The sequence below is a fragment of the Rhinopithecus roxellana genome, chromosome 13, assembly GCF_007565055.1.
Source record: "Rhinopithecus roxellana isolate Shanxi Qingling chromosome 13, ASM756505v1, whole genome shotgun sequence".
In the NCBI taxonomy this organism is placed as follows: domain Eukaryota; kingdom Metazoa; phylum Chordata; class Mammalia; order Primates; family Cercopithecidae; genus Rhinopithecus; species Rhinopithecus roxellana.
The window spans coordinates 20,874,391-20,897,154 of NC_044561.1; the positions used below are offsets into that span (position 1 = coordinate 20,874,391).

A 22,764-nucleotide genomic window follows, 5' to 3' on the forward strand; every position below is an offset into this window, starting at 1 on the left:
CTGGTTTCCCAGGTGGTCCCGAAGCAAACTTACGCATGACCTGGCAGCTGAGAAGGGGTTTCTCTCCATGAGCTGGAGGCAACGTCTTTCTCAGTGTGGCTGGTGTAGGCAGGGAGGGATGGTGCACATGGGCGGCACTCTGCCCAGCAAATGTAAAGGACAGTCAGGGAGATGTGGAAGGGTATGGGGTGGATCAGGGACTGAGCTCTTGGCATGGTGAAGTTTGCAACCTCCTAAGCCCCTGACTTTGGGCCACTTCCCAGCATCTCCCTGGACAGAAGCATCTGGAGCCAGCACTCTCCCTATTCCCCGCTCTCTGCTGACTCCTGAAATCAATGCCTTGGATGTGACTGTGTTCCATTTCCAGCTCCGGGACTTCCCACAGGAGTGCGGGGGTGGAGGGCAGGGAGTCCGTACCATTCATCTTCATATCCCCCAAATATCTGGCTTAGTGCTGTGTGCCGATCAGGAGTTCAAACAATGTTTGTTAAGTGACCAGGACATGGGCTATGATGAAAACTAAACTGAGGTGCACAGGAGGGGCAAGAGCTCCACATGGGGCTGAGAAGGTCTGAGAGCTCACTCTCTGCCATCACCAGCTCACTGCGGACACCCTTGACCTCTCTGAGCCTCCTTTCTCTGGAGGTTGCCATGGGGCAGGCAAGATGGTCTGGCCCATTCTCTCGACCCCTCGAGTCTGCATGTGAAGAGTCCTCGGTACTATCAGCGGCTCCATAAAGGGCAAGGGAGGGAGATTCCAAACCGACCACTTCACCATCAGAAGACAGACAGCATTAGTGTGCTCAGAATGAGACAGCTTGACAGCGACTCTTTAAATCCTGCCAAATCTTTTGGCCTTGAAGTTCCCGACTAACAAGCGGAATGTGGGGAGGCAGCTCAGCTGCTTTCTTCAGCGGAACCAATTTCAGAGTCCTTTGGAAAGCCTGGTTCTGATGGGAATGGAGAGCCCTTTTTTGCCTAAATGGAACTCCCTCTAGAAGGGAGCTGCGTCAGGATGGGCTTCTCCCTAAATGTAATCAGGAGGAGAAGGGCCAGGAGTTATGTGCCCTATGATAATGGGAATCAGAATGGTCACTGGGGAAGAAAGGAGGAAGAGCTTTAGCTGCCAGATAACTACTGGGGCAAAAATGGGAGAGGGTTTAAATGAAAGCATGTGAGCCCAGTGTCTCCGCTCAGGTTTCGGAAAAGAACAGCCACTTTGAGTCAGACACAGGCACAGTCAGCTGCCTGGTGCAAGGCCCAGCTGGGCCACTGACCAGCTGTGTGGCCCTGGGCAGGTCATTTGCTCCCCTCTGGCCTCAGTTCCTCACTGTGAAGCGGGCATGATGACAGCCCCTTCCTCGTGGGGTGACAGGCAGAGGAATTGGGAACTATGTGTGATGCGCTCAGCACTGCGCCTGGCGCATGGTGGGAATTCGACAGCTGTTATTGCTAATAGCAGCATCACGCTTCTCCCCTCCCCAGCCCTGGCTCCTCTCCTTCCAGCGGGGAGCAGGATGCTCGTTAAGAAGGGGTGCAGGCAACAGCAAGGTCATGTATGGCACTGGCCTCCACGCCTACCAGGCCGACCAAGTGATGCCCCATGAAGCCTGGCCACTTCCCCGGGCAGGGAGCCCAGGTTGTGGGGGACTTGAGAGGCTCCTGCCCATTTGTGCAATGTTGGCTCCAAGAATTTCTGGATCCTCCACCCGAGGAGCATGCTGGCTGTCCCCTCGAGGAGCCAGGGGAGGGTTCTGGCAGTGCCAGCAGCACCAGATTCCAGTGACTCAAGCATGTGCTTATTAGGATGCAGCGTGCTCTTGGGTGGGCGGGCTGCTTCCTGAGCCCCACCCCAGCTGCACTGCAGCACCTCAGCCCCACCTCTTATCTTGCAAGAGCAGGAGCTTCGCCTCAGCCACAAGTAAAGGTAGAGAGGGAAATCAGTCTGCCCACACAGAAGTAGGAAGGAACCACAGCCACTGGGCAGGACAGAGAGCCGCAGTCTTCCAGAAGGCACTGAGGCGGTCAGAGGGAAAGGCAGACCCACCAGCTGGAGGTAGCCACGACCTGGCTGCACTGGTCAGCAAGGGCTGCTGCCCGAGGGCCCTGGGAGCCTTTGGCCACTGCTGCTTGCTCCTCAGACAGACCTGGCTGCTGCCATCCCACCCTTTACCTTCACTGTGCAGTTACTATGGGTTTCAGTCCCCACAGGAACCCCGGAGTCAGAATTTACTGCACAGTGCTCCTCCCTCCTGCTGGAGTGGCCCTCCCAGCCACCCCCATGGCTCTGCTTCCACCTCGGCAGTATCCTTTATCTCAGACACCAGGATGCCCTCCTCCAAGCAGGTAAGGAAGGCAGGCAGTGAGACGAGGAGAGCCCTTGGGTTTCTTTCCTGCAGGTAGAAGCTCAGGGGAGCCATTTGCCCTCGGGCAGGAGTTTTTCTACAGAGAGCTTGGGAAGCCTCCCTGCGGGGCACACAAACAGCTCTGCCACCTGCACGCCCTCCCTGGGCACTGTCTCGCCCCTCCAGTGGGCAGGCTCCTCACCTGTGGATCTTTCACCATCTGCTGCTTCTAGAAAGCTCATTGGCTGTCACATTTACAGTACACCCACAGGCAGGAAGTATTCATAAAGGAAAAGGCAAAAGCTCAGAAGAAATGGCAAAAAGCTAGCCCTTCGTAAAATAAACTCTGCCTCCGAGTCTTCTTTTTAAAGACATGAAAACCAGCTAACAAGTTTCCTGGTTCCCCTGTGATGCTCTCATACCCTAAGGCGTGCGGGCCCACCAGTGTTAGGTACATCTTCCTGCTCAGCAACTGGCCTGGGTCCCTCTACACTGCCCAGCAACACCTGCTTGCTAGAGCCAGAAGAGGCCTCCCACAACGGCCTTCACCTTGCCCTATGTTGCACTGTGAGTTGAGCACTGAAGCCACTCTGATGAGTCCCATCCCCACCCTGAATTCCAAACAAAAATGCCCATGCTCCCTTTGGTAGTCCAGCAACAGCCCTCCCCTCGCCCATCCTTGCCTGCCTGGGGAGTGGAGTCCCCCCAGGAGGGCGGGGAATTCCTCGCATGCACAATGAGTATCTTGAAGGTTATTCAGAGAGAAGAGGTCTCCAAATTTCAGCAAGTAACGAAGCAGAAGCACCTCAGGGTGTACAACCAGGGTCTCCAAGACAGTGGCTGCACCAGTCTGGGACCTGCCAAGTCTGGTCAACTGCCTTTGAATCCTTCTGAAGACAAGTGGGTCAAGCTCTGGTGAATGTGACCAGTGACATCTGCCATGCACTGTCCTTCAGAACTCTCACTGAATCTAGACGAGGTCCAACCATGGGAGTCCTGCAGCAGGGCCCTGCTCCCTGGGCAGATTATAAACCCAAGGGCCCTGCTCAGAATCTCCAACCCAAAGCACTCCTGCCAGTTCCCTGAAGATGCCTACAAGAACATGAAGCCTCTGCACCAGGCATGGGCTGACCCGCTGCTCTCCTCCAGCTGTCTCTTCACATCTGATTAGAATCAGCCATGTGAATAACACAGGAGGAATTAAGTTCTCTCTAGACTGAACCGGCTGCTCAAGTCTGTCACTAATCCAATTCCATTCTGAGGAGACGAACTTCCTTTTCTTTCTCTGGGGCGGATCTCTGAGGCTTTATTGCTATCTGACTGTTCATCTTCACATCCCCACTCTGATCCACTTGTTGGTACCTGGCTTTTCCTTCCTGCCCAACATCGAGACTCAGCCCTTCAGCCCCGGCAGAGTCCCTTTCCCCCTACCCACTTGTCCATAAAACTGCCAGCTGTTTGTGACAGCCAGCAGGCTGTGAGAGGGCAGGGGAGAACTTAGAAGAGTTCTACTCTGGCAGAGCTGGGCCTCCTTACGCTCCCCAGATTGTGTGTGGTGTGACAAAAACAGGCACATTCACCCGCTCTAAACAAGTTCAGATTCAGGAGACACATCTGTCTACTTAAAAAGACAGAGGAGGCTGGCTAAAAGAACCTGGTACCCGGCCGGCACTCTCTAACCCAGGCATGCAATCTGCATCTTCAACTGTTCCTCCTCACTGCTACCTGAGGATTTGGGGTGGCCCATTAAGGTACTCCTGAGAAATGGCCCCAGGGTCTGGAGAAAGCAAGCCTGGAAGGCACCTGGACAAACATTCCCCTGCTGCCCTGCCAGCAGCCAAAGGCTTCCAGCTACAAAGCCTCCGCCAGCATCGTTCCTGAGAGTGCCCCCTGCTGGAAAACCACAGTATGAGGCGCACGGCCTACTCTCCTTCCAGCTCTCCTCTAAAAGTCCTTTTGGGGGATCGTTTCCCAAAGTGATGGGAGGGTAACTAAATGTATTCCGGCACGGAGCCTGCAGCAGCAAGCCTGCTTGATTAAGAATGAATTACACTTTCATCAGCACACAGAGAAAATTGATTCACAAGGCTGCATTGTGATCATCTTGTTCCTAAAGCAAGGGAAGGTGGGGGGAGACACAGAGACACTTCGGCTATCAGTGGTGAGAGAAAGGAAGCTGTACAATTAAGCTGGGGAACAAAACTAATCAGAGCACCAGGATTCCTTCAGCTCATCTCTGGGGGCCTTGCCTCAATCCACTCATCCCAAGGGAGGAGAAAAGAAGGCAGGAGGGGACCATCTCATTCATTTTAAACAATAAGACTCACAGCGCTGAACCCATTTTAGATACTAACCTAATAACTCCAGGTGCTGGGTCTCTGCTTGTCCCATAAAAATGCAGTGCGATTGAAATGTGAGCCCTAAAATCATGTTGTACTTCCTCTCCACTACTACATATTGAAAATGAAGGAACGGGGGAGGGTGTAGACACAAAAGGACGCGCAGATCCTCTGGCACGCGGATCCACAGAGAGAAAGCAGAGTCGGAGCAGAATGGTGACGGCTGAATCCAGTAGCAGCAAATTCCAAAAGAACCTTTGGTTTGGGCTGTGGGAAACCTTCCCCCTTCCAAATGAGCCAAGAGGAAGGGCCAGTGAAGCGGGATGGCTGTACTAAGTGGCCAGATCAAGATTTTCTTTTTCTTTTTCTTTTTTTTGAGATGGAGTCTCACTCTATTGCCAGGCTGGACTGCAGTGGCACGATCTCGGCTCACTGCAACCTCTGCCTCCCGGGTTCAAGCAATTCTCCTGTCTCAGCCTCCTGAGTAGCTGGGACTACAGGCGCGTGCCACCATGCCCAGCTAATTTTTGTATTTTTAGTAGAAACGGGGTTTCTTTTTTTTTTTTTTTTGAGACGGAGTCTCGCTCTGTCACCCAGGCTGGAGTGCTGTGGCAGGATCTCAGCTCACTGCAAGCTCCGCCTCCCGGGTTCAGGCCATTCTCCTGTCTCAGCCTCCCGGGTAGCTGGGACTACAGGCACCGCCACGTCACCCGGCTAGTTTTTTGTAGTTTTTAGTAGAGACGGGGTTTCACCGTGTTAGCCAGGATGGTCTCGATCTCCTGACCTCGTGATCCGCCCTTCTCGGCCTCCCAAAGTGCTGGGATTACAGGCTTGAGCCACCGCGCCCGGCCTAATAGAAACGGGGTTTCACCATGTTGGCCAGGATGGTCTTGATCTCTTGACCATGTGATCCACCCACCTCGGCCTCCCAAAGTGCTGGGATTACAGGCATGAGCCACCACGTCCCAGATCAAGCTTTTCTGCAGTCTTGCTAGGGACAGTTTGCACCCAAATGCCATCTGGTGATGTGCACAGTGGGAGCACTACCCATACACTTACCCTACACAGAGGTGGAATGAAAGGCCAAGTCCACCCCAATGAACAAATCCAATGTGGTATTAGCAACTTTATCTGCTCTCAAGAGAAATCTGCCACTGAATACCCAAGGGGCCCTTTTTGTGTATTAATCCCTGAGGGACCCAAAGCAGCAGAAGCTGCCTGGAAACCTGCCTGCCTGCTTTGCAGGCTGCCCTGTGGCGCCGGCGGGGCCCTCCACTGCTCCTCCTTTCCTTCCCCTAACAAATGGCCTAATGGGCCTGATTCACCTTACTGGGCAGGTGGCAGCTATCCACTGAGTGATCTGAGCAAGAGCCTTAGGAAAAAGGTCCAGATAGACTGATGTCATTTTTAAATTGCCAACATCAAAAGAGAAATCACGGCAAGGATCATGAGAACAGAACGGCAAGGATCATGAGAACAGAACCTCAGGCTCGAAGAATGAGTTTGCATCCGGCTCTTCCCTCCCACTGTTGCACCAACAAATCCGGTGCCGGAGGAGAGCTGCACTGAAACATATCTTCAGTGCCCAGAGGCCAAACGGGATGTTTTACTGTATCAAGTAAGGCCTGGTAATATCCTCAGGCACTTCCAAATGGTCGTAAAATACCTAGGCAGGCAAGGCAGGTTTGTAGGCTCTTCAACACCTCCCAAAGAATAACTGCTTGACCAGGTAAAGTCTCTTAACCAAAAAGAGGATTGGCTTGTAGACTTTTGGAAAAGAGGCTGATACGTTCTTCTATCTAGAGCCACCCTACCAGAAACAAGCAAGAAAACTAAGCTCTCAACAGTTACGAGAAACCAGGAACTCAGTGTGTGAGAGTGGTAGGAGTGGCCTTCAGAGATGAGCTCAAGATGTCCCAGCCGGGAGGAGCACTAAGAACAGCCCACAGTTCCTAAAGCCTTCCCTGGGCTTCCACAGAGCCGGGAAGTGGAGAGGAAGAATTCGGATGGCCACTGCAATTTCTTCCCAGTGTGCTACGCCCACATCTGGTGCTGCTACTGCTTGCTCCCTGTTAATGCTTGCTACCCACCCCACTCCCCACTCCTTTTTCTTTCCTTCCCCCTCTCACCCCCTGCCTTGCTCCAGCAACAAGAAAGGGAAGGTTCGGGGCTGGCGAGCCAGTATGCTATCTTTTATGTCAAGGCCAAAGATGCGCTACCCATACAACGCCCAGTTCCTAGAGCAAGTAGAGCCATTCGGCCCACTGGGGTCATAAGGAGGGTTGGCTATATTAACTACCTATTAAACTTAAGTAATTTAGCAGCCATCTTCAGGGCTGGCAGTACAGACCAGAGGTCGCCAGGGAGGCTCTAGCCACTTGTTTTAATTGTGGGAGACGCCTTTCCCGCATATGCAATCTCTCTCTGTGATTTATCACTTCCCCGGGTGTTTTTTTAACTGTTCTACTTCACTTCACCGGCTCTGCAACTCCAAGGGGAGCCCGCACAAATTGAAGATGACATTGGACTTTTATGTCTTCCTGATCCAAGAGAAGCTGCTGGCGCTTGAGATAAATGTCAAGGCTCCTCTTCTTCCTGTTCCTCCATCAGTGGAAACCACAGCTGGACCTTGACGGTTCAAACCATTTACTAATGAAATAAGCTTTCTAAGCTCCACCACCCCCATGATTTCTCATCCATCAATTTCCTTGGAAATCCTGTGCTCCCTGGGAGACCACAGGCACAAAAGTGATGACTTTGTTTGCTGGCACTCAGACCAGCTCAGGATCGGGAGACTGAAACCCCTCTTTTGAGAAGGGATGAAAGAAAGACCCTGAATGTATATATTCCAAGACTGCACTTTACCTTCAAGGTGTGGTGGTACAGTTACGCCACACCAAGCCACCACTCCCATCATCAGCACTGTGGCTCTGAAGGCACAAAAGTCAAGCTCAAGGTACCCTGTGTCGCCCAACCCCAGCCTGACTGCCAGACTCATTCCCCTCACTTGGAAGGCTCAGATGCCAGGACATGTGTCGCTCCCGCTGAGAATGAAACAATTCCAGGTTCCCCAGGGTGGCTTTTGATCGCTAGCACTGCTCTGACTCAGATGCAAATGCCAAACTAGTTGTACTGATCATCAATTGGGAAAAATGGAAATATAGGAAGTTAAGATTAGCAAGAGGAGAAAAATATATCCTTGCAAACTCAAGTCAAATATTACAAGGAACTAGTGAAGTTAATTATGGCTATTTATTTATTTATTTTTGAGACAGAGTCTTGCTCTTGTTGCTCAGGCTGGAGTGCAATGGCATGATCTTGGCTCACCGCAACCTCCATCTCCCAGGTTCAAGCGATTCTCCTGCCTCCGCCTCCCAAGTAGCTGGGTTTACAGGCATGCGCCACCACACCCGGCAAATTTTGTATTTTAGGTAGAGATGGGGTTTCTCCATGTTGATCAGGCTGGTCTTGAACTCCCGACCTCAGGTGATTCACCTGCCTCGGCCTCCCAAAGTGCTGGGATTATAGGTGTGAGCCACTGTGCCCAGCCAATTATGGCTTTTTAAAAGTTTTTACTTCCAGCCATGTAGCAATTAATACAATGAATGAATATGCCCAGCACAAGCTGTGTACCTAGATTTGGCGGTGTGGCTCACATGCTGTCCTTCGCCCTTTGCTGCAGGATCACAAGCAGATTTTCCCTTTTCAGAGTTTTAACCCCTAACTGAGCTCTGACTGCGCACTGAGTGTTTCATGCACATTGTCTCATTTATCCCTCACAACAGTCCTGGGGGCAAAGACTATTTTTATTCACCTTTTGAAGGTGAGGACACTGTGCCTCGAGAGAGTAAGAATTCATCCTTTTTTATGGCTGCATGTATACATATGTAACAAACCTGCACGTTGTGCACATGTACCCTAGAACTTAAAGTATAATTAAAAAAAAAAAGAGAGAGAGCGAGCATAAGAATTATAGAAAAAAGGCCGGGCGCGGTGGCTCAAGCCTGTAATCCCAGCACTTTGGGAGGCCGAGACAGGCGGATCACAAGGTCTGGAGATCGAGACCATCCTGGCTAACACGGTGAAACCCCGTCTCTACTAAAAAAATACAAAAAATTAGCCAGGCGCGGTGGTGGGCGCCTGTAGTCCCAGCTACTCGGGAGGCTGAGGCAGAAGAATGGCGTAAACCTGGGAGGCGGAGCTTGCAGTGAGCTGAGATCCGGCCACTGCACTCCAGTCCCGCGACAGAGCGAGACTCCGCCTCAAAAAAAAAAAAAAAAAAAAAAAGGAAAAAGGAAGTGGCAGAGAAGTAGGAACCTCGGTTAATCCGACTGGATGGCCGCTCAGCATTCCTGAGGGAATGTGTTAACCCCTCATAACCTAAGGGCAAACTCCTTGAATTAGCTTCAATGTTACACAGTCCCCATGGGCACTGCTGAAATCACACAGCAGACTCTGAGACCTCTCAGTGAGGCAGAAGAGTACAGAAGGCGAGGACAAATACAATGGCCGGGCAAGATGGCTCATGTGTGTAATCCCAGCATTTTGGGAGGCTGTGGTGGGAAGATCCACTTGAGTTTAGGAGTTCGAGGCCAGCCTGGACAACATGGCAAAACCCATCTTTATAGAAATAAAAATTAAAAAATCAGTCAAGCGTAGTGGCAAATGCCTGTAGTCCCAGCTACTTGGGAGGCTGAGGTGGGAGGATCGCTTGAGCCCAGGAGGTTGAGGCTGTCACCAATGTGGGTGACAGAGTGAGATCCTGTCTCAACAAAACAAAACAAAAAACCTTATTAAAAACAAAAGAGGCCAGGCACGGTGGCTCACTTTTATAATCCCAGCACTCTGGGAGGCAGAGTTGGGCAGATCTGTTGAGCTCAGGAGTTCAAGACCGGCCTGGGCAACATGGTGAAACCCCATCTCTACAAAAAATACAAAAATTAGTAGTCTCAGCTACTTGGGAGGCTGAGGCAGGAGGATCACTTGAGCCTGGGAGGTGGAGGTTGCAGTGAGCCAAGAACGTACCAGCCTGGGTGACAGAGGGAGATCGTGTCTCAAAATAAAAGAAAACTAACATCAGTGCAGGCTGGTATGATCCCAGATTAGTGAGCTTTTGGACACTGGAAACTGTTCCATTCACTACCAGCTTTTGCATCTCATCCCCAGGCATTCTAGATGGAGTTCTGCCCTTGACATCTAGGTATCCCCACATCCACGCCTAAAGCAGCACTTCTCTTCAGCTAGGCTTGTGCCAGCCAGACTGCAGCATGCACCACCCCAGAGCCACCCTAGTGCAGGCATGTGGCTGCTCATCAGTCCCGGTCACTGACCACAGGGACTGCCAAAGTCTAGAAAATGGAACGTGCACTGAACTTCATGTGCAGCAAAATTTAGTAGTGCAGCACTATTTAATCTAGTGATGCTGAGAGAACTCTTGTCATATTAAACATCAAGTCCATGCTTTTATTAACCCTTGATTAACCCGAGTGTTTGATTAACTGCCTGGCAGCCTGCTTTAAAAACAAGTTCACATCAAGACATTAAAATGAATAAATAAATAAATGCATCCATGTATGTCCTAGGAGCAGTGCAAATTTAACTAAAAATGAAACTTCTTTTGTCTGCAGTAAAAGCTCAGTGTGAAATGACAGTCAAAATCAGGACCCTGAAGAATTTCAGCACTCTGCATCATTATAGAAGGAAGAAAGAGGAAATGACATTCGGGCTGAGCAGCACCTTCCCATGGAGGGAACACCTGGCAGCACTGGGTGAAATGCAGCGGGGTTTTCTGCTTGCCCTCGTGGTTACAAAAAGTTCAGTAAACCAAGAGGTGGGTCCACCAGGCTGCTCTGGGTGCTGTGCGCTGGCCTGCCCATGACAACGCTGGCCATAACTGCCCTGCTCTGAGCACGGACTGTTCTGTATCAGGGTATCAATGCCAACATAGGTATGAAAGCTGAAGAAACCGGAGCCCGCTAAATGAAAGTATCACATACAAAACAGGGTTCATGTCATGGATTCTTAGAACCACTAACGGCTCAAGTGTACCTTTTAATAAGATCTATCAGGGACTTTAACAGCTGACCTCTCTTGATGGGATAACGACCACAAGTAGGATCTATCTTATGCCAGACCTCTTTTTGGTAGGAAGGTTCCAATTAGCTTATTCTAGTCTATGAGCAGAAACTGCGGGGAAGACTCCAAAGGACACATCCTACACTGCTGTCGGGTGGTGTGGGGCTTGTTGGCATGGGTACTACTGGGGATTAGGTGAGAAGTAGAGGCAGGATGTCATTTTATTCTTGGGCAAAATACATTCTCTCTACTGCCTAGGCATGCTGGAAGAATAACGAACTGTTGCAGGAGAAAAGCAGCAAACATTCAGTTAATTCACTCAGCAACCAGTGACCGCTCCTCTCCGGGGTGCCATGACTGTACTGTTCCAATGTGAGTTCACTCTGACCACATCTCTGCTCAGCCTGTGGAGTGGAAGCTGAAGCAGAGGCGGCTGAGCACGGACGAACAGACAGTCCACTCCCCGTGGACTCACACATCAGACCCTGTGCTCTGGGTTTGCTTTATTTGAAAGGAAAAGGGCTGTGTACAGAAAGGGAAAGCTCTAAAGGAAAATGAGCCAGCACAGGCAACCCCTTCGCCCCACGACCAGAAGCTGCCAGGAGTGACCATGGGTCTTGAGAGGCTGTCACCGCGTAAAAGGTCTTGATCTCGAGTTACAGACACCAGTCTCAAAAGTGCCCAGATTGACCCCATTTCCATGCTAGGAGTATACCACCAAGACAAAGGACTTTTAGACACACCTGACTGGACAAGAAGCCATAACCTTCCCCAGCCCAACAATGACACGAGATGGGAAGAACGGCCGGTCCTACAGCCCCATGACATGCTCTTCGGAACGAGGCAGTCTTCTGGGGCCCTGGAGGCTGGTCTGGCTCCACAGGGCGGGTGCCTGCTTTTAGACTCAAAGCATGCTGCGGCCAGTACCCAGGCACCACCTGCCCTCGTAAGGGCTCAGTGTGGCCCGAGGACAGAGACAGGCAAGCTCATGCACGGGTTAGTATCACAGAGGGCAGTGCCATCACCACAGAAAGAGTACCTGGGAACAACCTACTTTGAGGGCTCAAATGCAGATAGGTCTTCTGCCTTGGGCTTGAGGCTAAACCAGCAAAATAAAATGAAGAAAAACAAAAACATACCCTGTGATATCAACAATGCCATAAGTGCCATCTGCAAAATGCTTGGATAGGCCTGAAATCGTGACGAGTGATCTTGTTTGTTTTAATGGCTTGGAACGGGGTCTCTCCAGCTTTCACACTGCAGGTTTCTATGGCTGAAGGCCCTGCTCATTGCAGCCGCAGTGGAAATGGTGAGACTGTTCCGGGGACCCAGATGACAAGGCTGGGGTGAGGTGGGGTGTCTAAAGGCAGTTCATTTAAGGGCTGACTGGCTCAGTCATTGTTTTACCTCTTTCCTTAATGGCTGAGGCCTCCCTTGAACTTCTCTTTACTATTTAATAATTTTGTTTTGGAAGGGAAGCCTGGTAAATTACAGAAGCCAGAGAAAAGAAGAATGTGGAATGTGGAAATGCCTTTCCTTCTAGGTTGCACTATTAAAAGGAATTCTCTACCCAGGGCCAGTTCTGACTGGAGTCAAGAGGTAGAAGTCAGGGCTGCCTGCTGTACCCAGTAACGACGGCAGGTAGAAACAGATCCCCTGCAGTTTTCAGATACAGCTTAACCACTAAAAACAGAGACAGTCTGTAAAACTGGAAGCCCATTTTAAATACTGAGGTAAAGAGTAAAAAATTAACTGCATCAGTATCACCTACACTCAATGGACAGTTTTATCTTAATAACACCTATTTTATAGGTGTTAACCTGATCCTGGGCTATCAGTTAAGAGCAGAGCATTATTTGGCAAGAGAGGACCCTTCTGCTTGGCCCAAATGAAAGAGGTATACTCTTGGGCTGATAATTAGTATGAAATTTAGCTTCTGAAACTCAACAATGCTGAAAGCTCAAAATACCAATAGAGAAAGATATGAAACCATTTGCAACATAATAAAGTCTTCTCTTTCAAAACAAAGAGGTTCTCTCCTAGACGCTTCCTTTTAAGTATGAAAAAAGTTAAAAATTCAGTTTGGTTTTATAGTCCTTGCCACTTAAAGACACAACAAGACTAGAGGGAAAGTCCATTCTCAATAGCCTCCATTTCATTCCGCTTTCTCATAAAGTAAGGCAGCTCCCTGGGCATAACACCCCTTGGCTTAAAACGGCGTTATGCTTTACTGCTAAATGATGAATCAAAACCCACCATGTAACAGGGGTTCATTACGTCAGAGCTTTTAACACAAGCTCAACTGCCATCCAGCCAATGGGTTCATAGTCACTGGCAGATTACACTCCCTTTCTGGTATAAGTTTAAAAATTTCCTCAACTAAGTACATACAAAAGATGCTAACAGTCTAGTGACTTGGCTACTGAGAAAACCAGATGCCAACCTCATATTTCATTAATGATGGTCCTGATCAGCAAAATACAAGAAAAGAGACCCTGGGTACCTTTTTAATGGTATTGTGCTTGCTGCTGCCACCCCTGTCGGAGTTCTCATTGTGCAGAATATCCAGAGCCGTCTCCCTCTCTTTCAGTTTCAAGGCCTCGATTTCTGTCTTGAGTTCATTGAGCTGCTCCTGCAGATGCTTGCTCTTTTCCATGTATTCCACTCTGCCGGCAAGAGGGTATCATGCATCAGGGCTTGGGCGACAGTGAGACACGGCTCAGGTGCTCTGTGGCCCACAAGCTGCTTGGCACAGGATCTAGGGTTTGAGGCCTGGGGTTCACATCTTTACTTGGCCACTCACAGGCCGTGGAGCTTGGGCTGGTCACTTAAGTGCTATGAATGTTTCCTCATCATTAAAATTGGGATAATGATCACAGGGCCGTGGTCAGGATTAAATTAAAAAAAAGTGGAGGCCAGGTATCGTGGCTCCACCTGTAATCCCAGTACTTTGGGTGGCTGAAGCAGGAGGATTGCTTGAGTCCAGGAGTTGGAGACCAGCTTGGGAAACATAGCGAGATCCTGCCTCTATTAAAAAAAAGAAAAAAAAAAAAAAAAAAAAAGAAGAAAAAGAAAAAGAAAAGGAAAGAAAAAGAAAGAGTAGAAAAGTCCTTGGTAAATTCTCATAGGGGGCTCTACAAATACCAGCTGTCACAGACAGCTTTTCGTTCTGCACCAAAAAAAAAAAAAAAATACATGAAACAAGCTTCCTAGGAACCCAGAACAATCTCCTTGTCTCAACCCTTCTTGGAGCAGTAATTCAAGTAAACTCTTTTTTTTTTTTTTTTTTTTTTTTTTGAGACGGAGTCTCGCTCTGTCGCCCGGGCTGGAGTGCAGTGGCCGGATCTCAGCTCACTGCAAGCTCCGCCTCCCGGGTTTACGCCTTTCTCCTGCCTCAGCCTCCCAAGTAGCTGGGACTACAGGCGCCCGCCACCTCGCCCGGCTAGTTTTTTGTATTTTTTAGTAGAGACGGGGTTTCACCATGTTAGCCAGGATGGTCTCGATCTCCTGACCTCGTGATCCGCCCGTCTCGGCCTCCCAAAGTGCTGGGATTACAGGCTTGAGCCACCGCGCCCGGCCTCTTTTTTTTTTTTATAGGATCTTGCTATGCTCCCCAGGCTGGCTTTGAACCCCTGGCCTCAAAGTGCTGGGATTACAGGCATAAGCCACAGCGCCCAGCTTCACGTGATCTCTTTTGATAGGCCACATCCACAGTCCCACTTGTTCTGAGACTTCATATAAAGATGACAGAAGCTCACTCAGAAGCTCACCCAACGCAAGGAAGAAAAGATCCCTACCCTCACCTGAGAACAGACACACTGAGTGATAGCATCTATGATGGTGAAAGTCTGGAAACCACCCACAAAGCATCCAACTACAAGGCATGGCCAGAAAAACCATGCAATACAAATACCAAAAACATTCCATAGGGACTGCTATGGTTAGTATAGAGACTCTGCCAATATGTGCAAGGGTAAGAAGTGCTATGGTCTGAATGCTCGTGTCTTCAAAATTCATATGTCAAAACCTAATTGCCAGCTGGGCGTAGTGGCTCATGCCTGCAATCCCAGCACTTTGGGAGGCCAAGGTGGGCAGACCATGAGGTCAGAAGTTTGAGATCAGCCTGACCAACATGGTGAAACCCTATCTCTACTAAAAATACAAAAGTTAGCTGGGTGTGGTAGCATGCGCCGGTAATCCCAGCTACTCAGGAGGCTGAGACAGGAGAATCGCTTGAACCCAGGAGGCAGAGGTTACAGTGAGCTGAGATCGCACCACTGCACTCCAGCTCGGGCAACAGAGCGAGACTCCGTCTCAAAAAAACAACAACAAAAAAACGGCGTCAGGAGATGGGGCCTTTGGGAAGTCATGAGGGTGGAGCCTCATGAATGGGATTAGTGCCCTTATAAAAGAAACTCCAGAGAGACCCTTCATCCCTTCCACTGGGTGGGCACGCAGCGACAAGGGCTGACTATGAACCAGGAAGAATGCCCTCACCAGACTCCACCTCTGCCCGCGCCTTGATCTTGGCCTTTCCAGCCTCCCAAACTGTAAGAAATCAATTTCTTTCTTTTTTCTTTTTTTTTTTTTTGAGACAGGGTGTCTCTCTGTTGCCTGGGCTGGAGTGCAGTGGTATGATCTGGGCTCACTGCAACCTCTGCCTTCCAGGCTCAAGCAATCCTACTGCCTCAGCCTCCCGAGTAGCTGGGACCACAGGCATGCGCCACCACACCCAGCTAATTTTTGTATTTTTAGTAGAAATGGGGTTTCGCCATGTTGCCCAGGCTGGTCTTGAACTCCTGGCTCAAGCCATCTGCCCGCCTTGGACTCCCAAAGTGCTGGAATTATAGGCATGAGCCACTGTGCCTGGCCAAGAAATAAATTTCTGTTGTTTATAAGCTACCTAGCCTCTGATATTTTGTTACAGTAGCCAAAACAAACTAAGATAGTAACAAAATACAAACTATAAAATAGCAAAATAGCTTCACCCTGATCCCCGATCCCAACCACATAAATATATATGTCTGGATAATAGTGAAAGGAACATGGACAGCAGATATGACAGCTAGAGGCTCTGGTTCACTGGCTACTTAGCTATACCCTCAGTGTGAAAGCCCAAAGAAAAACAGCCTGGATTGTGGTTGCCCATACAGGACTCCATGGAGACACTTTCCCCAAAGGGTTTTCCTGAGGCTACTTCCCTTGGTAAAAGCACATGGGTTGCAGAGTCAGATGGGTGTGGGGTTTCAACCCAGGGACTCCTCTGCATCAGCTGTGTGATGCTGTGGGAGTTCACTAAACTCTCTAAATCTGAATTCTCCCTTATAAAATGGGAACATGAAAACCTACCTTTGATGTCAGTTTGATGTTTGTTAGTTAGTAGGAATTAACTGAGACAAAAGCCAAAAACCCTGACACACAGGCACTCAATGCATGGTAGCTGCTGTGGTTGTCCTCTGGCAAGCAGTGGCAGTTAACCAACTTACCACTAGCTCTGGGAACTAGGGGCCCTCACTTAGACTTCCTCTGCAGTGGGAATCCTTTCCTTTCCATCTCTGATCCACTTCTACCCACGATAAAGGGAAGACGGAGGACAGCTCAGCAAAAGCTGCCATGATCAGGGCATGCTGGGGCCCTGCCCAGCGCCATCCACTGCAGCAAAGTGGCCCCACCAGCTGTCAGCTTTCCTTAGCCTCGAGCCTGAGTCTCTTCTCTAATCTTTCTTTGTTCTAGACATGGGAACCACCACAGATCCCAGTCACTGGAAATCTCAACTAGGAGGCGACTACAGTCCAGTAGCATAACAGCAGTTGAACTGACTCAGAGATGCTAACAACCCAGTCCTACACTTTAGGTGAGGTTTAGAGCCATCATAAACTCCAGGTCACTAGTCAAGTGTTATTTTTATCCTGGATAAAAATTTTTATTTTTATTCATTCAGAATGAATGCTGATCTGTTGTCCCTTAATTTCCAAAAAGGAAATTCTTCCTCCAGCGGGTAAGAGCAGAGCAAACCTTTGTAGGAACTAATGACAGGCTGTTTCAGCAACCCCTCACCTCTGCCCCAGCTTCCCAAGGCCCCAATCACTCACTCTGGTTCATGGCTGCCCACAACAGGGCACAGGGGGCTACATACTTTTCTTTCTCTATCTCCATGGAAAGTCGCTTCATGTCAGTATCCTTGAAGTCGAAAGACAGGCTGTCACCAATGAGGTTGAAGCTTGGTATGTCAGGAGGCAACGGTGCTGGAATTGGGTTCATGGGCTATTAATGAGAAATTTCGGATTAGGAGCTTGGGTCATACAAGAACAGAGGGGCACTACTGTGTTGACAACCGATCCTCCAGCAGCCACAGTGGCGATAGGCACAACTTGGGTCCTATCTCCCAATGCCACTATGAGCCCCTCCACTTCAGTCCCTCCACATTTGCCACTGCCAGGTGAACAATACCAAAGACTACAAATCCAGGAAAATCATCCCTCACCCCTCAAATCTCTAACCGTTCTTCACGCTCAGCTGAATCAAACACAAACTCCCACTCGCTTTTTCATTTAGGAAACTCCTGGGCCCTGTGAGAGGGGCTGGAGATGCAGAAAACAAAACAGCATCCTTGGCATTGAGCAGCTGAAAGTTTTGTTCAGGAAATAGATGTGTTCACAGATCATCACTGTTAAAAAAGGTAAACACTGTAGCCAGGGAGCGAACAGAGGCTAGAAGAGATGCTGCTTTTGCTGGGATCCAAGACAGTGCCACGAGAAGGTTTGCCAGGTGGGAGGTATGGCAATGGGTGGGGCACTACCCAGCAAAGGTGCCAGGAGTCTGCCATACAGTGTGGAGAGGTGGGGCGGGAGATGGGCACCACCACAAAGGGCTCCACCTTCCCACCAAGGGGCTTGGGATTGGACAATGGAACCGGAGTAGGTCTTGAAGCAGTGGTGGTGTAGTTTTTTTTTTTGTTTGTTTTTTGTTTCTGACTTTCATCCCAGAACAAAGGGTCATCTAAAGAGGGCCCCAATCTAGCTCCCTGGCTTCTCCTACTATGTGCCCTACTAAGTCATAGACAATATTGTTTATTATCCCCTGGACTACTGCCTTCCCATCTCTGTACCCCTGCCTATCCCATTTCTCCTCCCTATGTCCATCGCTCATTCAAGGCCCTTCTCAAACACCATGATCTCTCACCAAAGCCCTTTTTTTTTTTTTTTTTTTTTTTTTTTTTTTTTTTTTTTTTTTTTTTTTGAGACGGAGTCTCGCTCTGTCGCCCGGGCTGGAGTGCAGTGGCCAGATCTCAGCTCACTGCAAGCTCCGCCTCCCAGGTTTACGCCATTCTCCTGCCTCAGCCTCCCGAGTAGCTGGGACTACAGACGCCTGCCACCTCGCCCGGCTAGCTTTTTGTATTTTTTAGTAGAGACGGGGTTTCACCGTGTTAGCCAGGATGGTCTCGATCTCCTGACCTCGTGATCCGCCCATCTCGGCCTCCCAAAGTGCTGGGATTACAGGCTTTAGCCACCGCGCCCGGCCAACACCAAAGCCTTTTTAGACCCTCCCAGCCAGCTAGCAACCCTTTTCTTTACTGTCCCTTAATGCTGTATTTACAGTTCTCTAATGGTTCTTCTGCAATTCCACCCTGTAAAAGATTTCTTTTTGGCTGTATCTTCTTTCTACTATTTGCAAGTTTCCTGCAAACAATCTGCCTCTTTTTCATCCTTGGATCCCGTACTGAGTCTAGGACACTGTCTGGGAAAGAGCAGAGGCTTGGAACATTCATTTGAGACATTCTCAAGGCCTGAGGCAGACTGTCTGCAAGGGTGCTGAGAGACGGTTCCTGGGGTGCCAGGGATGTCCTGTTTTCTGATCTGGGTGCTGGGTACATAGGTATGTTCAGTTTGTGAAAATTATTCAAGCTGTACAGTTGTAATCTGGGCACTTCTCTACATGTATGTTACACTTCATAAAAATTTCCAGCGAAAACCAGTACTAGTTGCTGCACCATTAGTGAGAGCATGAACTGGTACAACTTCTTTGAAGAGTATCAAAATTGAAAATTTGACCCCACGGTTCTATTATTAGAATTTATTCTACCAATATATCCACGTGTGTGTGTCAAGATTTGTGTTCAGGGATATTCAGTGCCATTTTGTTCAAAATTGCAAAAGAAAACAGACTAAATACTCATCCGTGAGGGACTGGTTAAATGAATTACAATTCATCCACACACAAAACATGATTAAAAAGCTGATATGGATGATCTCCTCTAGGATTGACTGCTAAGAGGAGAGAGCAGTTACAGCAGTGTATAAGCTTTGCTCCAGTGTATATTTTATTTTATTTTATTTTATTTTATTTTATTTTATTTTATTTTATTTTTTGAGACGGAGTCTGGCTCTGTGGCCCAGGCTGGAGTGCAGTGGCCGGATCTCAGCTCACTGCAAGCTCCGCCTCCCGGGTTTACGCCATTCTCCTGACTCAGCCTCCCGAGTAGCTGGGACTACAGGCGCCCGCCACCTCGCCCGGCTAGTTTTTTGTATTTTTTAGTAGAGACGGGGTTTCACCGTGTTAGCCAGGATGGTCTTGATCTCCTGACCTCGTGATCCACCCGTCTCGGCCTCCCAAAGTGCTGGGATTACAGGCTTTAGCCACCGCACCCGGCGCTCCAGTGTATATTTTAAAAACAACACATAGAGGCTGGGCACAGTGGCTCATGCCTATAATCCCAGCACTTTGGGAAGCTGAGGCAGGCAGATCACTTAAGCTCTGGAGTTTGAGACCAGCTGGGGCAACATGGCAAAACCCTGTCCCTACCAAAAAATAAAAATAAAATTAGCTGGGCATGGTGGCGCATGCCTGTGGTCCCAGCTACTCAGGAGACTGGGGCAGGAGGATCGCTTGAGCCTACCAGGCGGAGGTTGCAGTGAGCCGAGATTCTGCCACTGCATTCCAGCCTGGGTGACAGAGTAAATAAAACTCTCTCTCTCTCTCAAAAAAAATAATAATGATAAACAAAATAAAAAATAAAAACAAAACATACATCTCAGGTGTTCAGCCCAGCTGAGTGCTCAGACGACTCCAGTCCCAGCTACCATCTGACTGTGACCACCAGAGAGATCCCCAGCAAGGATCTCTGTCTGGCCCAGTTAACCCAACAAGCCACCAGAGGTATAATAAAGGGTTGTTTCGGCCACACAGTTGGCTTGGGTGGGTTGTTACACAGTAACAGAGAACCAGGATATACGGCAACAGCAAACTGCTTACGTTTTCCCCACCTCAAACCCTGGGCAGCTTGTGGCTCTGGTGCCCTGTGTGCATCTGGGTCATGTATGTGCCTGTACCATGTGCTTGAATGTAAGTATGGGTACGTGTGTGTGTCCGTGCTGTGTGTGTGCATGTGCCATATGCATGAACATATGTATGGGTACATGTGTGTGTCTGTGCTGTGTGTATGGATGTGCCATGTAGATGACTGTGCTGTGTGTGAGTCTGGGCCATGTGTGTGCATCTGTGCCCTCACCCTAAATACCCCATGTTCTCTTCTCTACCTGGCTACTTCCTGCTCCCCCTCCAAGCATCAGTGTAGACACCATATTGAGCCTCTCCTGCCCCTCCAGGCTGGGCTGTGTCCTCCTCCTCTAGGCACCTGTGCACCCTGAGAACACCTGTCAGGACAGAGACTTTCAACTGCGTGGCACTATGTGGACACTGAATACGCAAAAAAAAATAAAAAATAAAATGCCAAACTGAATGCACAGAAGAAAGGAGGGAAAGAGGTTTCTATTCATTTTGTGACCCCATTTAATGGAAGTCTGCCTCTGTGTCCCCAAACTGAGAGTGGCTGCTTGTTCTTGCATGGCAGTAATTCACTCTGAGGTATACAGCCAATCCCTTCCCAGAACTATAATTATGATATATGGTATATACTGATAGTTGAAGATTACATTCAGCTCAGCATTAAGAGGCAAGAGAGCAAATTCGCTTGAGGATAATTTGGGACTATATTACTTAGAACAAGAAAAACATTCCAGAACTGGAAAAGGCCTGTTGCCTGTTATCCAGGCAACCAAAGAGACAACTAACTAGTCCAAAGCCAAATGGCAGACCAGGATGTTCTACCCGGTCCCTAACTGCAGGCTCTCTGCATCTCTCATCCTGCCATGCGTTTGCTTGAATGGTCACCCTGAAGGCACCACCAGATGAACTGAAGGGCCGGGAAGAAAGAGAATATCACCCAGCAGGACTAAGGCAGCCCCAGCTGGTGGCCCCCCAGCTCACCGGGTACGTGGGCTTGGTGGCAATCTCCAGGAGCTTCTGCTTGGCTCTTCGCTCTGCCTCGCGTGCTTCCTGCAGGTCCTGCTTCAGCTGATCTGCCTCTTTGGCCCTGCAAGGAAAGGATGAGATGTCAGCTTCACAGAAGAGGGCAGGTGGTGGGAAAAGACCCCACACCACCCCTGCAGAGGAGGGACCTGGGCTAACCCTGAGGATGGCACCTGAAGAGGTGAAAAAGGACAGTGAGACAGGGACATTTACATGAAATCAGAACTTCCAAAGCAAGGACAACATTCTTGAGAATTTTCGTTTGAGTTGGTAAATCTAAACTGGAAGAGCAGGAAAACTGAGAGAAACCAGACCTTCTACAGCCAGGAGACGGAGGAGCTGGAGGGGCACCAGCAGCTTTCTCTGCTTTGTTTTTGAGTGAGAGTGAGCTGGGCAAAGGAAGAGCCCAGAGGATCAAAGTTCTTATATTGGATCACAAAGGGCAGAATATACAAGAACTGCGTCTTCACAGCCCCCAGATAAAACACTGGTGGGCCTTGTGCCCACTTTCTCCAGCAGTAAGATGAGCCCCGTCACTGAGGGCACCCGCACCCTGGTGCAGATCCTCACCCTATGAGGCTCAGGGTGGACACGGCATGTGAGGCCTGGCCCGACCTGCATCACGCACAGCGAGTGTGACCCGCATACAGCAAGGGACCTGAAGCAGGGCAGGCAAAAGGGAACCATATTCCCAGAATGACATGCAAAGAGTGGTGAGGAAAACTGTAGTGACTGCACCTTGGTAGCTAAAAGTCAAATTCAAGTGCTCTAAATCAACAGAGCCAAAAGCTGTGGGGAATGTGTCAGTGTTTATCTGAAGGTTGCAGGCCTATAATAGTCTTTCAAAAGTACAGACAACAGTTCCATCCTTCAACCTGGCCTTAAGTGGGACATCCCAGTCACAGAGACCATCCTAGCCCCGCTTCCCCATGTGCCAAGGAAGGCTGGGGAATGCAGGCATAGTTTCCCTTTAAAGGTGAGCAGCTGCTGTTCTCCTGTAGACCCACCGAATGAAAGCAGAAAAGAACCACGTTTTTTTTTTGTTTTGTTTTGTTTTGTTTTTTTTTTTAAATGCACAAAGAGCCTCCTCACATCTTTTTAGCTGAAAGCAGTCTGTGGATATGCTCAGGGGTTTTCCTGCACACACGGCCATCAGGGAGACAGGGGCTTATCAAAGAGACACAACAGAGGGGCCCACCTGGCAGGAGAACTGAGTTCCTGTGCCCAACTAGTAGCGCCAACCCCACAACAGATGAAGCACCAGTCACCATCAGCCAAGGAGGAGCCTCCCCGCCTGCCCAGAAGATGGGGAAGCAGCTTGAGGACAGCTGCTGTAGAGCTCAGCCTCAGGGAAGGCTGGTCTGTGGCCCTTCGCCAGCCTCCTCGCCAGTCTGGTGCCCAGTGCCCCCTCACCTCCTCTCTGACTCCTCAGCCATCTTCAGTGCCAGCACCTCGGCTTCCAGCACCTTCTGCTCCATCAGGCGCTTCTCCTCCTCCGTGCGAATGGCTGTGGCCTTGATGCGTTGCATTTCCTGTTCAGCCTCTGCGGCCTTCTGGGCCAGAAGTTTTGCCTCCTCCTCAGTGATCTGGGCCTTTTCAGCCAACAGGTCGGCTGTCTCCTCAGACCGCATCTGGAGGGCACGGTGCTCTTAGCTGAAGCCAGATCATGTGTTATTCTCCCACCCAGATCTGCCTTG

The 22,764-nt window shown here is 49.6% G+C and overlaps 1 protein-coding gene across 3 annotated transcripts in view; it reads right to left on the reverse strand.

Annotated features, from left to right (window-relative positions):
* The window catches only part of NF2 (neurofibromin 2), a 100,083-nt gene that overhangs the window by 4,355 nt on the left and 72,964 nt on the right, over positions 1-22,764 (reverse strand). For 2 of the 3 annotated variants that reach the window (XM_010359409.2, XM_030914872.1), the window contains 4 exons: positions 22,481-22,698; positions 21,026-21,131; positions 16,896-17,023; positions 13,263-13,425 (listed from right to left, as the gene is read on the reverse strand). In XM_010359409.2, the coding sequence (XP_010357711.1) occupies positions 13,263-13,425; positions 16,896-17,023; positions 21,026-21,131; positions 22,481-22,698 (615 nt within the window). Of the gene's footprint in view, positions 1-11,813; positions 11,859-13,262; positions 13,426-16,895; positions 17,024-21,025; positions 21,132-22,480; positions 22,699-22,764 lie in introns of all 3 variants that reach the window. The other variant, XM_010359414.2, reaches the window with a different exon arrangement.